Source organism: Pteronotus mesoamericanus, unplaced genomic scaffold, assembly GCF_021234165.1.
Source record: "Pteronotus mesoamericanus isolate MK-2021 breed Mesoamerican mustached bat unplaced genomic scaffold, CSHL_Meso_final contig_33, whole genome shotgun sequence".
Classification (NCBI taxonomy): domain Eukaryota; kingdom Metazoa; phylum Chordata; class Mammalia; order Chiroptera; family Mormoopidae; genus Pteronotus; species Pteronotus mesoamericanus.
In genome coordinates this window covers 13,902,753-13,929,588 of record NW_026555135.1, presented here as the reverse complement: position 1 = coordinate 13,929,588, position 26,836 = coordinate 13,902,753, and the positions used below count along the sequence as shown (strand labels likewise).

The 26,836-nt window shown below is 40.3% G+C and overlaps 1 protein-coding gene across 1 annotated transcript in view; it reads left to right on the top strand.

Annotated features, from left to right (window-relative positions):
• Positions 1–234: 234 nt before the first annotated feature.
• Positions 235–26,836, top strand: part of RAB38 (RAB38, member RAS oncogene family) — a 47,727-nt gene continuing 21,125 nt past the window's right edge. The window contains exons 1-2 of the mRNA XM_054576171.1: positions 235–436; positions 20,883–21,163. Of these exons, the coding sequence (XP_054432146.1) occupies positions 235–436; positions 20,883–21,163 (483 nt within the window). The remainder of the gene's footprint in view (positions 437–20,882; positions 21,164–26,836) is intronic.

Here is a 26,836-nt window from a genome sequence, read left to right as displayed (position 1 = left end):
CTCCGCTCGAAAGCAGCACAGCGCTGGATGGAAAGGCAGATTAACCCCCAAGTGCCTGTCAGGGCGTTGCTCCAGCAGGCGGGGGAGGAGTTCCGCCCCTCGCCCCCGCCCCGCCGCCTCCTCTCCCTTGCGCGGGCACTCGCGCTCCTCTCCCGGTGTCTCCATCCCGCCCAGGCCCCGGCTGCGCTTCCCGGCCCGGCAGGCTCGGCACGGCACGGCGGGCGGGCAGCCAGGATGCAGGCGGCGAACAAGGAGCACCTGTACAAGCTGCTGGTAATCGGCGACCTGGGCGTGGGTAAGACCAGCATCATTAAGCGCTACGTGCACCAGAACTTCTCCTCGCACTACCGGGCCACCATCGGCGTGGACTTCGCGCTCAAGGTGCTTCACTGGGACCCGGAGACAGTGGTGCGCCTTCAGCTCTGGGACATCGCAGGTGAGGACTGGGGAAGGAGGTCCGGGGACGGGAGCGCCTCGCAGCTTGTACCCCGTCCCGAGGCAGAAGGGTTGCGGCCAAATAAGGGAAGCAGGTCTCCGGGACGCTGAGCCGAAAGAGACTTTTCCCGGTGTTTTGGAAACTTGGCTCCAAAGAAAACAAAAAAGTTTCTCGCTTTCGCTGAAATTTGCAGCGGACTCACTGGCGCGTGGGGCTGCTGCTTTAACTACCTCTCGCACGCTCTCCTGGGATCTTTCTGTCCAGCGCGGGCCTCTCCGGGGACGCAGAGGGAAACCTATTTAGACTTGCATTGAGTTCTTGGCCTACAGCTCATTTTCCGGGCTGGTGACGCGACCCGGACTGCCATGCCCGCCCTTCCCTGCCCAGTCCAATCCAGGGGAAGCCCCTAAATCGGTTCACAGCAGAAACCGAGAGAGTTCCAGGCTAGAGGAGTTAATTCCTTTCTTCAGTCGCTCACTTTATTCCAACTTTCTTCATTCCCTTTTCTACTGTCAGTCAAGCGAGTTGGAGGTGCTTTTGCTTTGAGGAAGCCACAGAGCTTCCTAATGTACATGTGGGGGCAAAGTATTCCTTCTCTCCCCTGCTCCCACACTATATCTATCTCTCTGGCTCTCTGTCGTCTCTCAGAAGGAGTTAGTGTGTATATTTTAGGGACATTTTTATCTATGGGTTTATGACATTAAACATAAGATTTCTTGATTTGGTCCTAAAGCTTTCGCTGAGAAACCTGGAGAACGAGAAGCTTCTTTACGATGTTTGAAATCAGAATTTGATTCCGAGAGTTTGTACCAGGAGGTGGGCACAGTTGAAAGTGAGGAAGCAGTGTCTACTCTCAAGAGTGAGTCCCTGGACTGAGGCTGTTTGCACCTGGTGGTGTTCAAGTCCTCATTATAGATCCTGGTCCTGACACTCACTAACATGCTCAGTTGCTTCAGACAAGCGTCTCTAGCTCATTGTGTCCCTGCTGAATGCGGAGGGGTCTGGCCTGACAGCTCAGGAATCTCCCAGCTCACTGCTCGGAAGCTTTAAGGTCCTCTGGGATTCTGGGGTGAATCACCTTAAACAATCCCACTTCGCCTCTGACTCTTTCATGGTCTGTGGCACTGAGAACTTTTTCAAGTGCTGGGCCCAAACTAGCTGCTTCCCCTTCAGAAAATAAGTTCATTTTAGCTAGTGCATTTGACTGGAAACACTTTATCATGGCTTGAAGCAAGAACAAATGTGGAAAATTTTTGAAAGGGCATTTCTGATCCTGGAGGCTCCAGTGCCTCTTTACTCATCAGCTGCCAGGTCTTATGATAAAGCTCTTGGCATGTGGACAGATTCATGCATTCAGAGTCATCTTCAGCAGCTGTAGTAGCACAGGGGTTATCAGAGACCGGAAGATGTCATCAGCCACTATCCGATTGGACTTTTCATCTAGAAAATCCACTATGAGTCTGTGTACTTTGTTCTAACTCTTGATGAGTTAGAAGTCTCCAGGACTTGGGTTTAGAATTAGCTTACCTGTTTGAAAGGGTAGCCATAATTTAAACTTAAGTGTCAAATGCAAGGAAGGATGTGACCTCAGGCATTTTATACAATGTCCGTGGGTCTCAGTGTCCTCACCTAACAGGGAAGAAAGAAGGTCACCAGGGTTAAGCTGCTGCTGTGTGAATCCATGTTTTATCTCACATGTCCTAAGAAATTTTTAGGCAAGTTCCCTAACCTTCTGGCTTCAGTTTCCTTATCTGTAATAGGCGAAATGCTTTCTCCCAACAAGTAAGAGATAAGCAACTAACGAACACTGGCTAGACCCGATAATACTTCTATCTAGGAGAGCTGCAAGGGTTATTTTTAAAGTCGCTACCATTTTTTGAGCATGTATAAATGCTAGGCAAGAAGGACATGATATAAATATGCTGATTAAATTCTAATAAATAACGATGTCTTTATTACATTCCAAAATATGTTATTTATATGTTCCAAAATACCCAGTATCATTTTTCAGCTTTACCCATATTACAACATGCTGTCATGAGCAGTATAACTCCAAAGCTTAGACATGCCTCCTGAGCTCTGGTTCTGGACTAAGGTTGCCATAGAGACAATAGTCACAGAAGGTTGGGTAGATGAGAAGTCTGAGGAGCCTTGGAAATTCAGCTCTACAGATATGGTGGTGTGCAGCATCTCAGTAAGGGAGCTTCTTTGTCCCAGGGCTCTGATGTTCTGTGGTAACCTGTCTTTGGCAATCTCCAGCCTAGAGGCTAGGTAGGCTGAATTAGAAGTTGGGCAGCAGGCTAAGCTGGTGGGGTAAGTTGGGCCATTGTAGAAAAGGATGTCTGGAGCATAGTAGTAACATGTTTCAGGCTGCATAGGTAGCCCTGTGGGGAATGAAGTCACGAAATTCAGCATCAACTGCCCACCTAGACTCCAGTTAGCTAAGTGTACTTTATACACTTCAGATCATAGCCTGACTCATCAAACATAGACATGCTTCTCTCTCTCCGTTGTGCTTAACTCTGTTGTGTGTCTGGAGAGAATGTGTAGTGAAGACTGGTGGGCCTCTCTTTGAGAGGGTTTGGGGTGTGTTTGAGATAGAGACCTGTCCTGTCCTGGTGGGATATCAGATCAACTTGCTGGAGAGGGAATCTTTGCTCATTTAGACTCTTGATGTTTTTTTGGTTTAATGCCAAGTGGGCCCTATTTGTCCAGCAAATTCCCATGATATATCTCTTGTAGCCACTTAGCCTGGGCAGTCTGATCTTGAAAGACTCCAGGGCTTATGAACTTGACCTTGAAACCAACATGAAAAGTTGCACAGGCCGTAGGAGACTAGCCATCACCCTCATCCTAGTGATTCCACTTTAGAGGAACAACTGGACCAGCTATGGCTTCAGAAGTTCTTGATAGAGTGAGAAAAACTGAGTCACTTTGCCCAAGGCCACCCAGCTAATAAGTGGGAGAGCTGGAGTTGACCCAGTTCTGTCTGGCTTGGAATCAAGCCACAGTGTTTATGGCCATAGGCCTGTGAGTGCCTGGTGCACAGGTGGCCCACAAGGTTTATGCCCTCTTCCTCTTTAAAGGCTTTGCTTCTTCAGTAGATGGGTTATCCTTGCCTGTTCCTTCCTATTTCTAATGGGCTTTTGGATATTATACAGTACCCCTACGCAGACAGTGGAAGGAAGTGGAATGAAAATGTGCTTTTGAAAATTTGATCCTTGCTTATAGGTTTTATTCTTTTTATAGATTTATCAGAAAAAGAGTAAACAAAATGATCACACTTGAGACTTTTTTTTCCTCTGGATGTGCTTTGGGACCTAACTGCAGGAACTGGGACAGAGTAATAGTAGCTAACATTTCTTAAGCACTTATTCTTACAATTATCCACACATGTTTAATTTCCCAGTAAAGTAGCTGTTTAAGTGGTAGTGCTGGGAATTTAAAACTTGGCCCTTGAATCTAGCACCCAGGTTCCTAACAGCTTTGCTCTACTTCCCATAACTTAAAAATGGAATCCTTTAAACATATTCTAAATACATTCTAAATTATAGATTTGATTTTCCTGTGATATCATATTTATACTATACTATCTCTTGCCATCTGTGTCCATTTTAATATATTCTACTGGATTCAGGTAGTATGTGCTAGCTTATTCCAACTTCTTACTCCAAGTAATTTGTGCAAGTTACTCAGCTTCTATGTCTTGGTTTCCTGTCTACAAATTGGAGATAAGAGCAAAATCTGCCTCTTAGGCTTATTAAAAGAATGAAATGAATCAATTCATGTTAAGCTGGGCCTGACACATAATAAATGCTGAATAAATATTAGCTATTACACTTGTTGTTTTAATTGTTATTACCAACTACTTTCACATACAATTTCCAGCTTGATCTTCCCAGCATCACAGAGGGTATAGACAGAGCAGGGTGTGTTAAATCTATTTTATATTAGAGAACATTAAAAGTCAGAAAGGTAAGGTAGTTGCCCAAGGACACAAGAGCTAGCAAGAGGCCAAGAAGAACAAAAACAGCAGAGACCCAATTCTCGACTTAACCAATGTAGTGGAAAGTAAATTAAATAGACAGATAATTTAGAGAATGCTTCTTCGCTATGTGAAAGTTTTACTGCAAGGCTGTACTGAATAATCAATGCCTCTAAATATTTAAAACAAGATCCAACTTATAAGAAAAATATTTTCCTGCAGGGCATATCTGTTCTAACTTTCCCAGCCTAAGCCATGTGACAAAGAAGCATTGGAGGACATTAACTATCCAACAGGCAGAGTGAAAGAGGGAAGCAGCCTGAAGCGAGGGTCAGGAGCCCCGGGACACTGACTCCGCACACAAGTGGCTGTGAGACTTGTCTGGGTCAGAGTGGTGTATTGTTTTAGAGGCTATCAAGTGCTTCCACATGGGTTTGTACTTGACCATATCCTCAGTACCTATTTCAAAATACTGCAATTCTCCAAGAAGTTTTAGAAGAAGGGTCCTAAATATCAACATAATATATCTAGAAATGTAGAAAGAGCTACATTTGGCAACCACTATGTCAAGCAAAAAAAAAAAAAAAAAAAAAAATCATATCTAATTGGGACTGCTCTCTGCTGAGCAATTTACTTCCTGGATAATTGTAGATTTTCTAAATACAGCATAGACTAAAATGCTATGTGCTTACAGGTAAATAATACATACACTGAGCAGAAGAGTGAACTGTCAAAGTAGGGTGAGGGAATGTGTGTGGAAAGCATCACAGGAATTCCTGCAGAACAAGCATTAGAACCCCCATCTGGCACAGACATGTGAACATAAGGCCTATGGGACATGTCCCCTCATCTAGATTTTAGAGGACTAGTTCAGACAGAAGAGCACATAGCAGACTGACCAAGGAAAGCTAAGTCATTTAAGGGAAGGTGAGGATGGGAGGAGCAGCTCTTATTGGGTGCGGTTGGTTTTTTCCGCAGGTATGTATATTAAAAACTTGGTATGTGTTAAGTGCTGTACTGGGTGAGGGGAAAACAAAGTAGGATAAAGAATTGAAGAAGAGTTGATTCCTGACTTCAAGAATTTCACAGTTTAGTGGGCACGATAGCACAACAGCGAATCCCTGCAACTGTGAGTAAAGTATATTAGCATCGGTAACTCCAAAACACTCTGGTGGTTCAGAGAGGGCTCTGGCCACACTACTTCCATCCAGTCTCGGAGATTAAACCCGAGCAGGCAGGACAAAGCCTCTAGCTAGTGCAGTACTTCCTGTGCTGTTCCTAGCACCAGTTATTCCCTGTGAGTGATTTCAGGGCTGGACAACTTGAGACAGAAGTTCATCCTCTGGCCCTCTTTAATTCTCCTTCTCTTGAGGATCTGATGCATTATCATGGCTTTAAACTGTATGCTGACAACTCCAAAACTGTGCATATGACCTTGACTTCTCATGAGCTTTAGATCTACAATTCTGTCTTTCTGCTGGTCATCTCCTTTATGATATCTCATTTATCTTGCAAGATCAATCTGTCAATAGCAAAATTGCATAAAAAAAGCAGGAAATTTTTTCTATTAAAATAATATATGCTCAATGTAGCAAAATTGGAAGGTACAAAAGAAAACAACAGCAAAGGAATACAAACAAAATATCGGCAATCACCCGTCTTAATGGTAAGTAGTAAAGGATGCAATTTTTAAATCTAAACGACATCTTTCCGCGCACACTGGACTTTCTGGTTTGTGTTAACCATGCTGTCTTTCTCCCGGTCACTAGACTTGAAACCTCTGCCATCTTTTTACCTCCTATGTGACCTGCACACACCATCAATCTCAAAGTCAGATAGTGATTATGCCTCCCCTGCCACTCGCTTCCCTGGACTAGGGCCGGCACTATTAATTGCTTAACTGTCCTGCTGTCATAGCTACGTGGCTCCATCTAGTCTCCTCATCCTCCAGTTCTCCTATGTACCAAGGTTAGGTTTATCTCCCCAGAACATCACTTTGATGGTTTGTAATGCCTATAGATTACATAATGACGAGATGAATTAAAGTGGTGGAGATGAAGTGACGAGTAGGCTGAAGACTAGAAGGCAGACAGATTCTAAGTCATAGAGCTATTGAGGGAAGAGTTTGTGAGGTGCTAGCAAGTAAGACATGACTACAGTCCTTGAGGCTTGGCCATGACAAAAGGAAACCCAGGATGTCTCATTGTGATCCTGCTGTCAGGAACACAGTTACTCTAAGAAAGAGTGAAGTGGCACTTAAATTATTTTTGTTTCACTGCATTTTATTAAAATAATAGTTTTAAAACGAGGATTTGAGAGATACCAGGTCTTGCCTGAAAGGTTTATTCATTCACTTGATAAGCAGAGGAATTTAGGGGGGAATGAAATGGACCAATCTTTGCTCTACAGAATCTGATAGTCTAGTGGGGCATAAAGATAAAAGATAATCATGGAGATGATTATTTAATTACTCTTTTGATAAGTTCTGTGAATAGGAAGAATCAGGTGCTAGAAGGAGGTATAAAATGGGGCTTCCCCTAGCCATGGCAAGGAGGTGAGGAGACACGGTGGGGACTGCAGGTCATCTGGCATGGCCCGAGATTCCAGTGTGTGAGGAAGGCAGTGGGGAGATGGAAGGAACAAAGGAGGAAAGAATGTGAATGCAAAACTGAAAGCTAAGAGTGATAATTCTTTACATTTATCAATTTGCCACACCAATTTTTGCACTTCTAACACCACTGTAATGCAGGAAACTAGGTCTTACTATTTCCAGTTTTATAGGGGAGAAAAGTGGGCCAAGCATAGGTAGAACATGGTGCTTAGTACATAATAGTTGCTCAGTAAAAGTGGTTTGGTATTAAGTAGTAAAAGTGGTTTGGTATTAAGTAGTAAAAGTGGTTTGGTATTAAGTAGTCCCTATAGTTGACATTAGAGTCATCACTCACCTGAAGAAATTTTTTGAGAATGGTTGTCTTGTCATAGGTAGGCTAAGAGCTCTTTCTCCCTGTTTTCCAGTGATTAGTTTTGGGAATCCCCCAAAGCTTTCAAACCATTGAGAATCCTTATTATTTCTTCCACTCTCTGTGATTCTGAGATGGACATTCTCAAAGGGTTGTGGTGGTCTTAGTGTTCCTGTGGGGGTGGGGGGAAAATCAGGTTTATTTTGTCAGGGGCGGATTTGGAACTTCTAGGTTGGGGTACTAAAGTGGTCTTCCTCAGCTTGACAGGATCATGTCTGTGATGCTAGCCTGGACTTCCAAATTATTAAGTTCCAATAATTTTTTTCAGCTATTTGAAAATTTGGTTTTAAAAATTATATGATCATAAATTACTCTTTGAAAATAAACCAGGTTTTAACTTTCTTCATTCCCCACTCTCTTTAGTTTCCCACTCTCAGTATTAATCAAATACTACTTTGCTGCTTTTTCTACCTTGAAAAATAGCTCTTTTTCCTCCTTTTAGTAGCTATGTCTTCTTCACAACTCACCTGGCCTACTGTAGCAGCTTCCTAATACCCATTCCTTCGTCTAGCTTTCCCACCCATCAGTTTGTAATTCACGGAGGTGAGACTTCTCAGCATGGTGTCATTCTCCAATAGATATTCTCCAGCTTAGCATCCTTCAGTGGATCCCCATCACCTTCAGAATCCTATCCCCTTCAGGAAGACTATATTGAGCCCGTGTGAATAAGGAAGACATTGTTTCTCTGCTCCCATAAAATCCCATGCTCACCGCAGATGGAAGTCCTCTGCTACTGCACTGGAATGTCATTTCCGTAGACCTCGCCTAGTACTTGGTTCTTAGTTGGTGAAGACTTGCTCAACTCTTTCATCATTACTTTATTTCTAAGATATATTGTTGATATAAGAATTTCTTCAATAAAATTAAATTAATAAACTTTGTTCATGCTTGAAAGACATCATGATTTTATCCACATTAACATATGAAATGCATACATTTTAGAATCAATGAATATGGTAGGCACTTTTTTAAGGTGGCATTCTACTATAAAAACATGGGAGTGACCTTAAAGACCATTCTTCAAAACTGTGTTTCTTCATTTAACAGTCTTTATAATTTGGAGTGAAATGTGATTCATTTAGAGGTCAAATGACAAGACTATCTGTTTTATGATTTTTGGATCCAGTAGATAAAGTAATACCTTCTCGAAATATCATTTTCACAGAGTTAAGACCTTGAGGGCTCATCAAACCAAATCTTTTATTTTCCAGACAAGGAAGCTAAGATTTGAAAGTGGGGGAAGGGGTCACAGTAGTTTCTCAGGCCCAGAGAAAGTTAATGGTAGAGCCGGCACCAGAATGAAGGCTCTTCTGGTTCATTAATGATGAGATTTGAGTAACTAAAAACTACCTTTTTAGCCCCAGATGTTTTGGTGTTTTAAGTACTGGGGCACAAAAATAATTGAATTTGGTAGGCGCCCAGCACTGTGGGAGTTAATGCAAAGAGAGGATAATGGTGTGGCTTTGAGGGCACACAGAGTCATCCACAGTCTGGCTTCAAATAACATTCTTAGTTTAATTTCCCTCCACCCTCCAATATGAGGCTTAAAACTTGGCCGTTTGAACTCCTTGCTGTTCCTTATTCACACCCCATGTTTATTGCCTCTGTGTCTTTGCTCCTGCTCTTGCTGGCTCACGTGTGTGCTCTTCCCTTTATTTCCACATGTCTAAACCCTACCTGATGTTTAAGGCCCATTTGGAAGGGCAACTCCTCTACAGGGACTTCCCTAATTTTCTCATTCCAGTTGTTCTTCTTCCTCCCTTGAGACACATGCAACTTTTTTATTCCCTTCTAGCGCTTCTCCCTTCAGCAATCAATATACTAGAGTTATTCTGCATTTCTCCAAATATCCGTCATGATTTTTAGCAGACTTGGCCATGTGCTGTTTCTTACATAATTTAATGAAATGGCTGTTTAATGAAATAACTGTGCAATCAGCAAAGAAGATAAGGAGAAAACACCATGGAGGAGAAGACCAAGGGCAGGTTTTGAAAGCCAAGTGAAGAGAATTTAAGAAGGGATAGTCAATTGTTTCAAATGTCTATGGGAAATCAGAATCATTACTTTCAGCTCTGAGTCTTTACTTTTTTGCAGCCTATGTTATTCTGATATGTTATTTAACCTTTCTTCCTCAGCAGCCCTGCATAAATCTTTCCTCTCAAGATGGGGGCCAAAAAACCAGCTTCTAGTGTTGTGTAGAAGCCCAGCTTTACTTCCTGAATATGTCTACGTTAGCTCTGCAGTTTAATGACAACAAAGGAATTACCTATGGCATGAGAGATTCAGTCACATTTTAATCTAACTTATAGGGTGAAGTTTAGAACAAATTAATTTAAATTACTTGTTAGGAGGACTGTTCTCCCTTCAACATAACGGCATTAATAGCCACCACTTATTGAGCGTCAGGCATGGTGCTGTGCATTTTTGTGTATCATTTCTTTTATTGCACACAATGAGCTTATCATAGAGACAAAAACAAAACAAAACAAAACTGTGCTTAGACTAGAAAATACATAAACAAGCAAAAAAAATAACAGCATAAAACTTTTCATTGTCACAGTTAGTAAGGAGTAGTGCTAGAATATAAATGGAGACTTATCTATTTATAAATCCTATTTTCTAACCACACTATTCTATTATTTTCTAATGGGCAATATGATAATGCAATAGTTTTCATGTGTGATAAATTGTTTAAGTTGCATTTAGAAGATATTATTTATTTTAAAGCAATAATTTATTATGTTTTTGAACCTTTACACTTTTGGATAGAGCTAAGAATCAAATCACCTCTATTCTTTACACACATCACTGCTGCAGACTTGTAGCTGTTTAGCTTAATAACAACCATCTTAAACATTACTGTTAGGCAAGAAATCCACAGTGACTGAGTGATGCAAGTCTCTAGTTTGAGTATTAAAGAAAGAATAGCTATTGATGTTTGATGGTATTGGAATAAAAATTGCCTTATATGGGTAGCATGGCATGTGAGTTTGTTTTTAATTTAAGAAAACAATACTTTAAACTAGACACTACCACTCTCATTTCCTGTTTCACATTTATTTTCACATCACTCTTGCTTTTTATTACACAAACGGTAAAAACCCTAGTTTCAAGACAATATGATCATATTAAAGGGAATATAGCTTGATCTAATGTTAAAATTGTGAATTACCTCAAGCTTGTAGTTCCTGAGGTTTCTGATTGGTCTTAAACACCATTGTGTTTACCTTGAAATTTTATAATATCGTGTTGCTCACCTATGAGTTCACTGAGGCACCCAGCACCTCTGAGTACCTTGGTACACATTTTTGGAATTATCGCTCTAAAGGAATTTGGAAATTCTTTAAGAGTGAAACCCTTAGAGTCCAGGGTCTCTTGTGAGTTACTTATGAAAGTACCTTTAATGGTTACTTAGAGATGATGTCTCAGATGCGATGTAATTCACAGATAGTTTTTCTTTTCAGTACATTTGTGCTTTCAATTCAGTGGGGCTATGTTTAGGTAGTTTGGTAGGTATTTGTTTAGGTCATAATTAATTTAATTAAAAACACAAGATGCTGACCGTTCTCTCTTGATTCAAGCCAACCCCTCTCTGTGACTTGGTTTCACTCCTCCCCCCACTTCCATTATTGGCAATTACATTATTATATGATCTTGTTTCTCTATACAAATGAGTTATTTCATTTAACCTGAGTAATGTCAAACCCTACTCAAAATAAATTGTGACAAAAATCTCCTGAGATACGGGGATGCTCATTTTCACACATGTACAGACACACACACACAAACACATGCTGCCTTAAATGTAAATATAAATTCAGAGTTTACTGAAAATACAGGGTGGGGCAAAAGTAGGTTATAGTTTTGAGTATGCAAAATATAGAGTTTATTCTTGTATAATTATTTATTAATTGTAATATTTCCATACAAACAACTGTACACCTACTTTTGCCCCACCCTGTAATTTTGAAATTTAACTTAAAAACTAGATCACTATAATCTATCCACCCTTCCTTTCTATGTTTCTATTATTTAGGGACACCTAAGAGACCAATGGTTACTGTTTATGTCATCTTATTCTCTTGCATACATTATCTTAATTCAGCATACGGCATCTAACTTTACTTCTTGTAAATTAGAGGTAAGATTTGCCTATACGATATGACAACCAGTAGTAAGACAAAATGAGAGCCATTGTTTATAGGCAAATTAAAGAAATTGCATAAGGAGTTTGGGTGGTTCTGAATTGGGGACAGATTTTTTTTTCAGAGTGGATCTTTTTTTTTGAAAGAAAAAAAAGAAAGGAAAGAAAAAAAGAAAGGTGAAGGGGAGGGGGGGAGAGAGAGAGAGAGAGAGAGAGAGAACGATGGACAACATATTCAGGAAGTGTGTTTGACTGATTGTCAGCCAGGAGATAAGACAGAATGTAGCCTCTCAGAGTGGATCTTAAGAACTAACAAGTAAGGCATAGAAAGTAAATGAGTTGGTTTAGATCTCTTGCTTTATTCAATCCACTCCTTTCCCCGCTGGGGTTACCTCTCACAAATAATGAATCAGTATTAATTGTTACTTCATTATGTAAAGAGTACTTGTATTACCCGTTCCATTCTATTTCGCAAGTCCATCATGAGCATAGACGAAGTGCCTCTCAGAGTGTGTGTGCTATGGAGACATAAGGGTACGGTAATTGAGTAATTCAACGTGGGCTCAAGGAGTCTGCAGTGTAATTGGTGACGCAGGCTGCAGAGGTTTGCAGCACTTGAAAAGTAGTACAAGGCAGGGCAAGCAAGTGATCCAGTGTCATAGCTGTGTGAGCACAGAGGAGGAAGGACTTGAGTGTGGAGCCAGTAGTCAGGAATGGCCCCCAGGAGGTAGGGTTTGATACAAGCTTGAAGAAGAGCTAGGATTTAGGTAGGTAGAGGATGAGGGAGAGGGTATGTTGCAGTGGGAGTGGGGGTGTCATCGAATGAGTGGGCATGAAAGTAAGAAGAACTCAGTAGAGCCTAGCAAGGCATAGTTTTGGGCACGATCCTGCTCTTAGTCTGAAGATTATCCTTTACCTCGTAGATCGAGGTGTGTAACCTTGAAAATCCCATAGGAAGCCAGAGGGTAAAATAAATGAACTCTTTCTGTACTTGGCAAATACTTGTTCATCTTTCAAAAGCTTCTGTTCTTAATATCGGATCACCCAAGCTACTGCTTCCTGTTTCCCTAGGAAGTAGGGACAAAGCTTCCCATAATCCTGGCTCACATTTTGTTCCTTCACAAAATGCCCCATACAGCTAGATGGATATTCTGGAACAAAGCCAAGGTGTTAAATAGTGTTTTGATGCAAAGAAACAAACATGGGTAACTATTTATAAGATACAATAAGAAAAATGAATCAATAGTACAATTTCTTTTAAAATTACATAAATTTCATTGAATTCTAAATACTTTTGTTAGACTTATGTTTATAAAGTTAGTATAAATACACAAATTTAAGGCACTGTTCTTGTGGTACGTAACAAGGCAAAAGACAGCATCTCGGCCAAAATTTTCTTTAAAATTGGGTGTTTGGTACTGGTCAGATCAAATGGACTAAACAGTAGTCATATGATGTGGACCCAGTATTTCTGAATGTTCTGAATTTTCAAGATGTTGCAATATCTGTTTTACTAGAGATCTTCCAATTTATAACTGTTGGGAAATAGTTCAAGTTGCTTTAAATCTCATGTGAGTCTCATGTAATCTCATGTTTACAATCTCATGTAAAGAACATGTTAGCAGCCCAATCTTCAGTTTTTGGCATCTGCTGTAGGCAGCAGTGGGTTTCTGAAAGTGTTTAATTTGGGAAATGATAGGGTGAAAACAGGGCTTTGAAAGGTGAAAGTGGCAAAGATGTAGAGAAATTAAAGTACAAGTAACAATTTTAGCCTTGACCACCACTGAAACTTCAGCCTCGAATATACAACTACCTACCCGACATATCTGCCTAACAGACATGTCAGAATCGCTGTCTACTTCCACAGAACCTTTGCCTGCAAAAATCTTTTCCATCTCAGCAAATGGCAACTCCATACCTTCCATAATTCGGTTCAACAGTCTGGGAAATCATGCTTGAATCCTATTATAATCTATATCCCATCTGACATCTCTATCTCCAAATATATCTAGAAACAACCAATCTTTACCACCTTCACCACTACCACTTTGGTCCAAATCATTATCTCTTGCGTGGATTACTGTCTCCCGAACTCTAACCCTGGCTCCTGTAAGTCATTACGCAGGCAGCAGGGGCCGTTAACCATTTACTTCTGTCGATCAGGTTTCTCACCTGCTCACAATGCTTCAGCACTTTCCTCTCTTGTCCAGAATAAAAGGCTGCATCTGTGTAATGGTCCCAAACTGCCTGGAGTCTGGTCCCTGTGATCTGCCTCATCGGACACCTAGCCAACTCTCTCCTTGATGTTCTCCAAACACTCGCCAGACTCATTGGTTGGTGCCTCTGTGTCTTCATACTGGCTGTTCCCTCTGTTTAAAACCCTCTTCTCCTAAATGTCCATGTAGCCTGCTCCTTTACCAGTTTTTGGTTTTTACTTAAATGATTCCTTCTCAGTGGGCCATTACTATCCTGCTTAACTTTTCCTTCCTCACCCATATACCCCTTTCGCCCTTCCTGCTTAGTTTCTCTCCATAGCACTTTTCACTAGATAATGTAGTATTATATGCATCTTATTTAGTTTTTTGTTTATTGTTACCACTTTTCACCAGAATGTAAGCTTCCTTGTAGTTTCATTTTTTTTAACTGTTACCTCTTTTCACTAGAATGTAAGCTTCATAAAGGCAAGGACTTTCCATTTTTTTCCAGTTGCCAAAACAGTGCTTGGAAAATAATAAGTGTTCAAAATTTGTTTTGTTAAGTGAATGGATAAGGTGAAATGAGATGAGGCAACCCTAACTGAAGTGATTTCAGTGGAAGTAGAAAGAAAGTGATGAATGCACGAGACACAATAGAGAATGACTCTGAGAGACTTCTTCAGTCTGCAAGTATCACTGGGAGGGGGCAAAGAATTATAGGTTATTTCTCCACTCAGGAAGGAGATGTAGTTGAATGCTTACTGTATCCAGAGTGCAGTGTTTGTTGTAGGGGCTGCAGAAACTAGGTTCTGGTGAGGGGGAGGTGAGTAATCTTGTAGGGAAAGCTTACACAGGGGTAGTTTCAGGATATAACCCTAGATGACTTGGAAAGATGATGATTGATTGGTATTTTTCTGTTACTGGATTGGTGGAGCCAAGAAGTGAAGAAAAAAGATGGAAGAGTTTCAGAGCCATAGCCAAAGTCAGACTGGCTCTTAAAAACCAGAAAACCTTACTTGCCAGGATGTTAGCCCAACTCTGAGCCTTCTCTATGGGGTTCCCTGAGCCTTCAAAACCAGTTTAAACCAGTATAAGGCCATTTGATCATCCTGTCAATTGTATAGTTTGTTTTCCCCCCAAGATTCTTGTGCAAGGTCCATATTTACTGTTGGTTTTATCATCCTGCTTTTCATATTGTTACTCCACATCTCTGTGGCACTTTTAGTTTTACTGATTATGTCATGACCCCCAAAACATATATTCTTTGGAATAGAGTAAATTAATTCCAAGGAATTGTTTCTTAAGAAGATGAGAACGATTATGAAAACATGACATTCCAGTCTGAAACTTGTTGCAACAGATATGTACACAACCCAGTAAGAATAGTGTTAATTTTATCCATCACTGAACATCTATTGATTATTTATCAGAAATTGAAGTAGAATATAGAGTAAGTGCATTCATATGCAGCACTAGTTCATGAATACATGATAAATGTAGTGTGTTAGAGGAAGAAGGAATCTTAATTTCTATTTATTTCTACCATAGTATCTTGAGCTCTTACTATACCCAAAAGGTGGAGAAATAGACCTTAGATTTACACCATTAAAACATGATTGACCCTCTCTCCAGGTTTTTTTTTACAGTGTTGGAGACTCAGAACCAGAGCATGAATACACAGCGTGATAAGTGTGAATGGTATAGGAGAATGAAAATGCTGTGGGGTTGGGAGAAAGGGAATCACTGGTTCCAGCTGGCAGGACAGAGGAGGTTGCAGAAATGTGTGACATTTCAGAGCACAATTAGAGGATGCATAGGATTTCATTGAACAGAGTGAGAGAGGGAATTTAGGCTGTAGGAACAAAGATCAAACAAACGAACAAACAAACAAACAGGAAATCCAGGGAGTAATGCAGGATGTGTTTTTGGAAGCACAAGTAGTTCATTGTGGGTTGGCCACGGGGCACTTTGCAGGGAGTGGCAGGAGGAGAGTTTGGAAAGGTGTTTGGAGCCAAAGACTCCATATTTGTAGTATCAATATGGTGTCTGTTTTCTAAGCATGTAAGAATTGTTGAAGGGCTATACCAGCAGAGCATAATGATAATATTTACATTTAAAAAGTAGAGCCTGATAGAAAGAGTTCTAAGGCTTTACCTATGGAGTGCTTAAAAAAACAAAACAAAACAGATTTCTGGGCCCCATACAAAGTCAACACAATAAAATTCTTTGAGGAGCATATCAAATACCTCAGATGATGCCCCCACCCCGCCCCAGCCCCCAGCTTTACTGACATATAATGACAAATACTATTGTGTAAATTTAGGGTCTACAATGTGATGGTTTAATATACTTATATATTGCAAAACTGATCCCTTTTTTTTTTTTTTTTTTTTTTTTTTTTTTTTTTTTTTTTGGGAAAGAGAGAAAAAAATTTTTTTTTTTTTCTTTTTACCTAGCATAATGCTCTCATAGCCTTTGCCCATGGTGTCACAAAAGGCAAGATTTTCTTTTTTTATGGCTGAGTGATATTCCTCTGTGTGTGTGTGTGTATGTGTACACACCACATTTTCTTTATTCATTCAGCTGTTGATGGACACTTAGGTTGTTTCCATGTCTTTGCTGTTGTCCGTAATGTTGCAGTGAACATGGGTGTGCAGATATCTCTTCAAGGTAGTGATTTCATTTCTTTTGGAGATATACCATCAGGTAATCTCTGCTGCCAGCATGGCAACTGTCCTCAGCCTGTGTTAGTATTTATGTTATACTAAGGGAGAGTGGAAGTGGAGAGAACTGAGATGCTGAGAACCCCCGTTAGGGAGCTGTCTGGGTCCAGAGGAGAAGCAGTGAGGACCTGAGTGGAGCTTTGGCAATGCGGATGGAGAGGAGGGACAGATCAAGAGCCACTTCTGAAATAGGAATGTTGGTAGGATGGTGAAGACCCGTTGAGTATGGGGGTGAGGAAGCAGTCTGAAGACTTGAAGGTACCACTCTGGGTGGCAGTGTGTATGGTGATGTTGTGAGCCAGGGTGGGGAACACAGGAGGAATAAGAGGTGGAGTTATGGTTGTCTGTGTATTGGGAAGGTTGATTAGAGGAGGTTAACAGAAGCAATGACGAATTTAGTTAGGGTATCCAATCCAGTTTTCCTATTTCCCCAATGAGGAAACTGAGGCTTAGAATGGTAAAGTGACTAATCTGAGGTTACAAAGCTAATTGGTTAATAGAACCCTGGACATATTTCCTCTTGCTGTGTTTATGCCCATTGAGAAGATTCACTGCTTGGTTATATACACTGAGAGCATCTATATAATACTAAATACCAAGTGAAAATCTCATTAAATACACATTCTGGCTGTGTTGCTTGTGTATATTTTTAGCCAAGTCCATGACACCAAGTGGATCAATTCCAGGCAGTTGAGACAGAGGACCAAGTGTGGATTTAATTGTGATATCATAAGGCTAGAAGGCATAAAAGCAGAAAGGAACCTTAGAGATAGATCAGAACAACTTTATTTTACAGATGAGAAAACTGAGTCTCAGGGAGAGAAATGCTTTTGTCGAAGGCTCATCAGTGATTAAAATTAAGACCCATGTTTTCTGACCCATCATTGTTTTTTTTTAAAGATTTTATTTATTTATTTTTAGAGAGAGGGGAAGGGAGAGAGAAAGAGAGGGAGAGAAACACTGATCGGTTGTCTCCCGTACATATCCCAGCTGGGGACTGGGCCTGCCACCCAGGCATGTGCCCTGACAGGGAATGGAACAGGTGACCCTTTGCTTTGCAGGATGACCCTCAACCAACTGAGTCATGCTAGTCAGGGCAAGTTTGTACCTTCTGCAGTGTGGTTATCCAAATTGCGTCTGCAGCCATTGCATTTTTTTTGTGATTCAGTTGATTGCCACTTACTACCCCTCAAAGCTGGAAGCTGAATCATGAATCAATCCATAGGGCTATGTGTTTAGAGACTAAGAGAATCAGGCACCTACACGGGATCATTTCCAGTGCATGCATCCAGTATGACACTTCTCAGCTTAGAAGTTTCTCGAGGACAAAAGACTGTGTATTTGCAACACAAAATACAAAGCCTGGACAATATCACTGTTCAATAAATGTGTGTTAAATGAGTGATCTAGCCTCACAGGTGATTTTTGAACTGTGGTTTACTTCCTTTTTTTAAAATAATAAATAGCCTATGATAAGTACATCAGGTCTCTATTTTGCCCATAGGTAGGCACTCCCTAAAAATCACATGGTTCTCATTATTTTAATAAGAAACAGCAGATAGGGCTGTCAGCTGACAGGATGGAGGGATAAAATGTGAGTGCTAGACATGTCCTGGTCTGAATGTGACCTCTTGCTGGAACACCAAAAATACAAACTTTCCAAGTCTGTTGGCCCACTGACCTCAACAAACAAAGGTCTTTTCTTTCTAGAAACACACTTTTATTCTCCTTCTTTCTCATCTGACAGGCATACTTTCACAAAATCAAACATACATACACATTTTCTCTTTGAATTCCTATGAATGTGTTCAATGTCTATATATTGTTTTTTTTTTTTTTTTATGTAGTCTTGAAAATGACCCTGTGCTCCATATTTGAAAAGTATTTTCTTTTTGAAGGCCGCCTTACTCTGCTGTGAAAACCTCTGGACAAGTAGACTATTAAACAACCCATGACTTTGCTCTTCATCTGATTAGTTCCCTGAAAGGAATCATAAGACATCCTTACAAAGCCTAGAGGCCTTCAGAGTCCTGAATGATCACAGAGGGTGGCTTTTTCCCCATGTTCCTGAAATGTCATGGCCACCCTGAATGGTATCAATGGAGATCACTGTTTTGTATCAGAAACTAAAAAGAAAGAAAAAAGAAAGGAAGGAAGGAAGGAAGAGAGAAAGGAAGGAAGGAAAGAAGGAAGGAAGGAGGGAGGGAAAGGAAGAAAAGAAGAAAGAAAAAATTTAAAACTCATTTGGGAAAAAGGAAAGTTTACTTGTGGGTTATGTGTCATATGAAGACTATTATAACTTTCATTGACTGGATGACTGAAAATAAATTAAAAAAATGCTTCTGTGGTATAACTCATGTAAGAAATGTTTTAGGATCATCATGAGCTGGCTCTGACAAAAATGCTCTTTCCAGTCATACCTGAACATGCAGGCTTACCTATGAGGATGGGAACCATTGACCTTCATCCATGTGCTGTGGCTTATGGATTATTTTCTCTTATAGTTTGTGCTAATGGCAATGTGAACATAACAACCTATAAAAAAATTTGGTAACTTGAATTAAAACTCAACATCACAAAACCTTGAGCTCTGAGTTAAATGTAAAGTGTTAGAGGTATGTTGACCGGTGTGTTCTTAGATACATGGCAGTTTCAGCATTTTATTCTAAGATAAGTTGACTTACTGAATACATACCTAACTTTTTAAAAAAATTATGTAACTTTATTGACTCTGAACATCAATTCCCAAGTAAGAATAAAAGGTCTTTGTTTTATCACATAATTCTGGAACTTTTTGGTTCAGAAAAATAAATCCAATTTTAATTAGCCCCTGTCTTCAGCAGCTACTAATGGATAGAGTAACAAGCTATAGGATTTTGTTGATTTCTGTTATTCAGGTGAAATACCTATAAGTTTTTGTTATAAACACTAGATTGGATCTATGATTTTACTACCTATACCATATTGGCTTTTGTAATTTTTAACATGCTGTAGAAAGGGAGAGAAAACTTAAGTACCAGGTTGTTATAAGGTACTGTGCTGGGTGCTTTACACATGTTAAATCATTTCATTCTTATGACAGCCTTTTGAAGTATATATTATAATGGCCATTTTGCTGATGAGGATGGCTAAACTTAGAGAGTTTAATAAACTTGCAAATATTCACTTCGGAAATTAAGAATCAGAGCAAAAATGATTCTAGCTGATTGGTCTAAAAAAGGACCAGCTTTCTCTCTTTCTTATTTATTTATTTGTTTGTTTGTTTTTAATTTCCTTTCCTCCTTCCCTCTCCCTCTTCCCACCCTGACTGTCCTTCCCTCCCTCCCATCTCCCTCCCTCCCTCTCTTTCTCTCTATCTTTCTCTCTGTCAGAGGGCTTTTCTTATACAATAGATTGTAGGCTACTTAAGGGTAGAGGTCAACTAGTTCACTGTTCTTGTCTCAGCATGTGGCCCAGAGGCTGGCACTGACACATAAATATCTGTTATCTGTTTAATTGAGTTGAACGGGACACGCCTGATAGGGAAACCTGGAGGAGAGCTAATACAAGACTATGGTTTATAAGTTGAGAATATTCAGTGTTGGTAAATGACTATGGGCTCTAGGTGAAAAAACTCACTTGAATTCCGACTTCTAAAGCTTATTAATCTGTACAAATTGAACAGGTTACTTAGCCTCACTAAGTTTCAATTTCTTCACTTTAAAATGGGGATAATTGTACCTTCATGATCATTTATGGAAATCACACTTCTGATGGTTAGCAGACAAACAATAAATGCTAGCTATTCCTACTGCCTTTAATTAGACTTGACTGTGGATGTCTTTTTTAACTATTACATTATTTAGTTATTTATTATGTTTATCATTATATCACCACACCAAAATGTAATCTCCACAAGGGCAGGGATTTTCACATTTTAATCGTTTTAGCCCATGTATTGAGAGCAGTGTTGTCCAACAGAACGTTCTGTGATAACGGAAATGTTCTGTACTAGAGTTGTATAAAATTGTAGCCAGTAGCCACATGTGGTTATTTAACACTTAAAATGTAACTAGATAGTATGACTGAGGAACTGAATTTTAAATTTTAATTATTTTTATTTAATTTAAACTTAAGTAGCCATATGTGGCTAGTGGGATACTATATTAGCACAGTTATAGAACATTACATGGTATCCAGAAGTTTCAATAAATACTTGTTAAATGAATGACTCCCCTCTAGGTTCCAAGATCAAGAACAAAGCTGCATGATTGTATATTTAGTTCATTCCTTAGAGATAAGCAATGAAGGACAGCTCATACTGGAGGCCTTGTAACATTGCAATATATTTGGTTTAGAATTGCAGTAAGTTTTTGATTTCTATTTTCCTTTGGTGATAGGTCAAGAAAGATTTGGAAACATGACAAGGGTCTATTACCGAGAAGCCATGGGTGCATTCATTGTCTTCGATGTCACCAGGCCAGCTACATTTGAAGCAGTGACAAAGTGGAAAAATGACTTGGACTCAAAGTTAAGTCTCCCTAATGGAAAACCAGTTTCAGTCGTTTTGCTGGCCAACAAATGTGACCAGGGGAAGGATATGCTCATGAATAATGGCCTCAAGATGGACGAGTTCTGCAAGGAGCATGGTTTCGTAGGATGGTTTGAAACATCAGCAAAGGTAATATGACCTTAAATGATAAACTTATTGTAGGCAAGATTCACAAAGAAAATGGCATGTAATCATCATCACCATCATCATAATCATAATGATAATAACATATGTCTGTCTAATGATTTATAGTTCCCAAACTGCTTTAAGCTCTTTCTCACCCCAGTGGGTGAGATGGGCAGGGCAAGAACGATTATCCACAATTTAAGATGATTGTGACTAAGGGAGCAAAGCATCTTGTACATCATCCTGTTGATAATAGTTAATAAATGTTTTTGTTTATGGAGTGCTTATGTGTCAGGTATGTTTTACATGCATTTTCTCATTAGTCCTGACAACAACCCTACTAGGTAAGCACCATTATAGAATAAATGAATGAAATGGGTTACATATTCAGTATTTCTGCCTTATTCATGCATTAATTAATTTACCCCATCAACATATAATAAGTTCTTCTGTACCAGGGACTGTGCTTTGCCCTAGACATGAAACGATGACAAGAACACAGACTAGCATTGGGAATACTAGGACAGTGAAGTGAGAGAGTAGACGGCAAGTAGAAATGTGAAAACCGTAGCGTGGCTTGGCACTGCTCACCCTCTTGCGTGGCCGAGAGGTAGCAGGAAGTAGAGCAGAGTCAAGGCTAGAAATGAAGAGCCCAATGTGAGTGATGAGGGTGTTATATCGCCCATTTTACCCCATGCTGCTGTCTGATTTGTCAGGTAAATGACTTTTACCCAAATCCCTTTTGGTTTTGTGTGGACAGTATTTTTGCATCTAAGTATCAGAGAAAACCCATTTTAGCGGTAATTTTGAGAGTTAAAAATGCATCAATAAAATATAAATAAATGTTTTGCTGTATTTTTCTGATATTTTCTGTATGCATATGTGTGTTTTCCATTATTAGGATTGTATGCTACTGTTTTATATCGTGGTTTTTTCACTTTCATTTATTTGTGGACCAAGTATTAAATACTTGTGGAACACAGACACTGGCCTAGTTGCTTGAGGTTTAGCTGTCAGTAAGATAGGCATTGTCTCTACAGTTTCTAATATGGAATTCACATGTAGGCCTCATAGTGAACACTAGAGAATGGTTTGAAAATATAACTTGAATGGACACCATTCTAAGACTGAGGGGGAGCCTTGGACTGGTTTTACGCTGGAGAGTAGAATGGCCAGATCTACCCTGGGAAGGATGGGTTGCAGGAAGGTGAACGTGGAGACAGTAGCATGGTAATTACTGCATTCCTATGGGAAAATGACAAGCCTTTGAATTCAGCAAATGGCTTTAGGGATTGAAAGGAAAATCTGATTTGAGAAAAACGCTGAAGTGGAAACACCGACAGGATTAAGCCTGCTTGGATGAGGAGATGATGGAGAAGGATAAGTGGGCTGTGCTGACACTTTCTGTCCTGGTTGGGATTGTTTTTGTTTCTACCATTTCATAGAGAATTTCAGTCCCTACCTGCTCTCTGTGCTGTCTCTAAGAGGGCTTTGAGTTCAGAAGTTGTTACTTCTTAGTTCGTTGTCTTCCTTCTTGGGGTCTCGGGGAAACTTTTCCCCTTTCTTCCCTGTTAAAATTCCTTGTTCCTCTGTTTCTTAGGGTGCATCCTTCTATTTAAGACATAGCAACTGTCATTTTCTGCTTCCTGATGTCACTAAATCTTTTGGGTTTGTTTGTTTAAAGAATTTATTGTTGCAAAGAGAGACAGGTAGAGCAAAACTCACAGATGTGATTAAGTTACAGAAATTAAAGAAATACTACATTTTTTTATAGTCTGATTCTGAATGTTAGTCTGGCTTTAAGAAAAAAATTCTCCTGTTTCTTAGTCCCACCCTCAGTTTTACTCCACAACTCCTGCCTATTCCTTCCAATTCCTGTCTTTAAATGGAGTCACTTTTCAGCCCAGAAGTGGATTTTGGAGAACTCTTTTTCTCACTTGGTTACTTTATATCTGAAGGGAAAAATAGATTGAATGACTTTATATCTGAAGGGAAAAATAGATTGAATGACTTATATTTATATGGGGAGGGGACTCATTCAACAAGTATTCAACAAATATATCATATATTTATTTATCAAATATTACTGAACTAGTGTTATATAGCAGGGACTAGGAACAGAGATATTTACAAAACATAGAATCCTGACTTCATGTATGACAATAACAACAAGAAGACATAAATAAATATATGGGGCATTGGATGGTGAATTAGTGCTAGCAAGAAAAATGGAAATGACAGGAAGAAACCTATGAATTTGTGGCAAGAGTTGAAATCACTTGTGGGACCAAGGACTTTATGGACACCTTTCTGCCCATTCTGACATTGCTGCTCAACCATTGCCTAGCTGAATTCTGCCTAGGGGCATGAAGTTCATTAACTTAAGGCCCCACTGACCTAACATTCTGGATTTATATAATCCTCTCAGTCCCTGCACCTGTAAACTTTGGTGAGAAGCTTTTTACAGGGAGAGGTGGAGGGAATTTCACAAGCCTGAAGTGCGCTTAGTATAACCAAGAGGGTACAAGGCCTCATTGTAAAAGGTAGTACTTGCCTTCAGCATTTCTCCTTCCAAACACACTGCCATTGAAATTGCTCCTCTGAATATTTTACTAGTGAAAATGGCTTCCTGGTGCCAGGTCAGTATTCAAAGTCAACACCTAGAAGCTCAGGAATAATACTGCAGCATTGACTTGCTGGAGAGTCACACTGTTCAAAAGGTCCTTTTAAAGCATCTGATGAAGCTCTACTTACTTACTGAGGATTGTATTACTGCATTCACAAAACAGAGGCCCAGATCAAACTGTCAGCCTGAAGCTAAGATGGCAGCATTTGGAGGCAGCTACCGATTCCTTCTTTGATTACATTTGGGATCCGGAAGATTTCCCATAGAGATCATTCTCTTAGAAAGTGAGTCTACTAACAATTAGAGTTCTCTTGAGTGACGTCATAGTCAGTCTGGTGATAAACATCTGATTTCCTTTCTTCTGTCTGCGAAATTTCTAATGTACCAAGGGCAGAAATCCTGTGGGTATTACCATCAGCTTGGCCACCTCTGGAGCCAGAGCCAGCAGGGTGGTAGAGGAGTTTGTCATTGAGACCAGTCTCCATCTTGCCATTCACCCCACTGCCCGGGCACATTGCCCCTCTTGCTCTTCAATCTTCTGGAGCAACTTTTCATGAAAATTTTCATGCCTTGTGCAGTTGTTGCTAGAATAATCATAGGTAGCTTCCAGCAGTGAATTAAGAGAGAAAAAGAAAAAGAAAATTAAGTATATGCTAGCATCTCTGAGTTTTTACATCATCTCTTTGAATATTAAAGCCAAAGGAAAGAATAAAAATACAGTTTCTCCTAAGTCAGGTTTTCTTGATTTTCATCCACTGCATTCTTTACCTTTATTGGTCATGTTTGCTTGAATTCAGCCTGTGGATTCCTTAGGGCCAGGTAATGTATAATTGGGAAGATCATGTGTCCCATTTTCCTGGAACATTTTTGGTTTATACCTGCTGTCCTAGCATAATTATTAATGAGATTCTCATTCCTGGTTTGTAATTAAAATTTACATGCTCACCCTATCGGTCAGGAGCTCCAATACATCACACTGTCCACATCACACCTGAGCTCTACTAATGGCTACGTTATGCATTCCTGTGCCCAAGCCCAGTCTTTACAATATACTTTGGTAAATTTGTCTCTTTAGAATAAGGGCCCTGCCCTGCCTTTGTTAGTGTATCCACACAACTGCAATTCCTGTCTTCTGGGCTCATCTCCATGGCTGACGGAACTCTGCTATCTGCTGACACATTTACTTGGTACATTCTTGGTGCCCACTGCTGGAATCCCTACCAGTTGCTCCTTTTATATTCACTCTATGGTCGTAGCCACCCACCTTCAAGAAGTGACATAGTATATATGGCGTCCCTGGATATGTTATGTCTGATCATACACACACACACATACACCGTCATCATTCTCATCTGTATTATCTGTTCCCACAGTGCACCCGCTGGCCTCGGTGTCACCATCTGTGCGTGGCCCTGAGGCACACAGCAGCTGCACTTGGCATAAAGGTCTGTTTCTGTTTTTCAGCCCTTTCCCAGTTGCTCCATCCTGCTCTTACATGCAGTGATTTGTCTGTGGCTGTGTTCAGAAACAGGACAGCAGGGAAACACCAGTGTATCCAGGAAATAATGGAGCAAGTGTTATCTGTCCACCTGTGGTGACAGGGACCAAACTCACAGAAAGAACTGCAGTGTCCTTTCTCTTGGTCCCTCCGCCTCAGCTCTCCTCCTGGCAGATTTCCATGGCTGTTTCTGTCCTACTCACAGGGACATTTTAGGTCCACCCTCTTCTCAGAATTTTCTAAGATTCAGTGGATGCCCTAAGAAGAACTTTCTTACATTAAACTCCACTCAACTTGAGTCTTTTCCCTGCAGCTAGAAAGAAGAATGTTGATGTGTATCTCACAGAGAGAAAAAGTATATCCAACAGTATTCTCCATAGAAAATTAGTTTTTTTTGGGGGGGAGGGAAGAGTGGGTGTTTCACAGTATAGCAGATGTCTCTCATGTGGTTAGGCTTTCCAGCAACTATGAAACACATTTACTGTCTTTGGGGAACTTCTAGCCCTGGGAGGCTCACCTCCCCAGGAAGACCCCATGAAGCTTTCTTCCTTTGCTTTCTCCTCACCAAGGGCACAGGCACATGGCCTATGCTCCCACATGGGTGGGAGCAATGTGTACCACAGGCACATGGTATGATCCCACCAGTCACACTGACTCAGAAGTGAGCAACCAGAGGAAGAAGGTGCAATTCAAAATCCATTTTTTTTCCGGGCAGTGTGGTGGCAAAACAGACCTCCATCCTTGATAGAGAGCAGAGTTTTCAGGGTCTTGTGCTTGACAGAAGCAGAGCCACTGCTGGCCCCAGGACCAGTTGCCGTCAGGTGAGTTTCTCAGAGATTTGCAGGACCTCGTCATGCTCAGTGGTGGCCGCAGCTCTGCCCTCATTAGGTTTGTTCTGTGTGGGGTTTGAGTTTCCAGAAGCTTAGGGTGGCTGAGCCTGTTGGTCTACACTGCTGAGTGACACTGCAAGCTACCCAACATCCCTGAATCGACTGTTTCTTCATCACCTTCTGTATTTTACAGCTGAGAAACTGGGTTAATATACATGGTCAAAAACATCTGAGAAAGCCAACTTCAACAAATGCTTCCCCTGCTGAAAGACTTCTTGAGACTTGGATATTCTAATATGCGTTCCTAATCTCTAATAATAACAACAGTTATGTTTCTTGCTGTTAGCTGTATGTTAGCTTTGTGCAAAGATTTTTATGAGTGTGAACTCGTTTCATCCTTACCACAATCCTATAAAGTAGGTCTTATTCTTATTACTATTTTAAAGAAAAAAAGTTGAATTTAGGTGACTTCCCTAAAGCTATATAAGGTTACCACCTATTTCTTTGATTTTAACATACACATTTTGCTCCTTCATATGTTAACATTTTAAAATCACAGTATGTCCTATGTCAGTGTGATTGCTAAAATGATGGTGTGCCATACATGTTATGACGTTTTTACTATACTATCTCCTCTCAAAGAGGACTAACTGTGCGGCAGTTCCTAAATGCTTTTGGCCACACAGGACACTTAGAAAAACAGTGGAACATATTTAGGATGT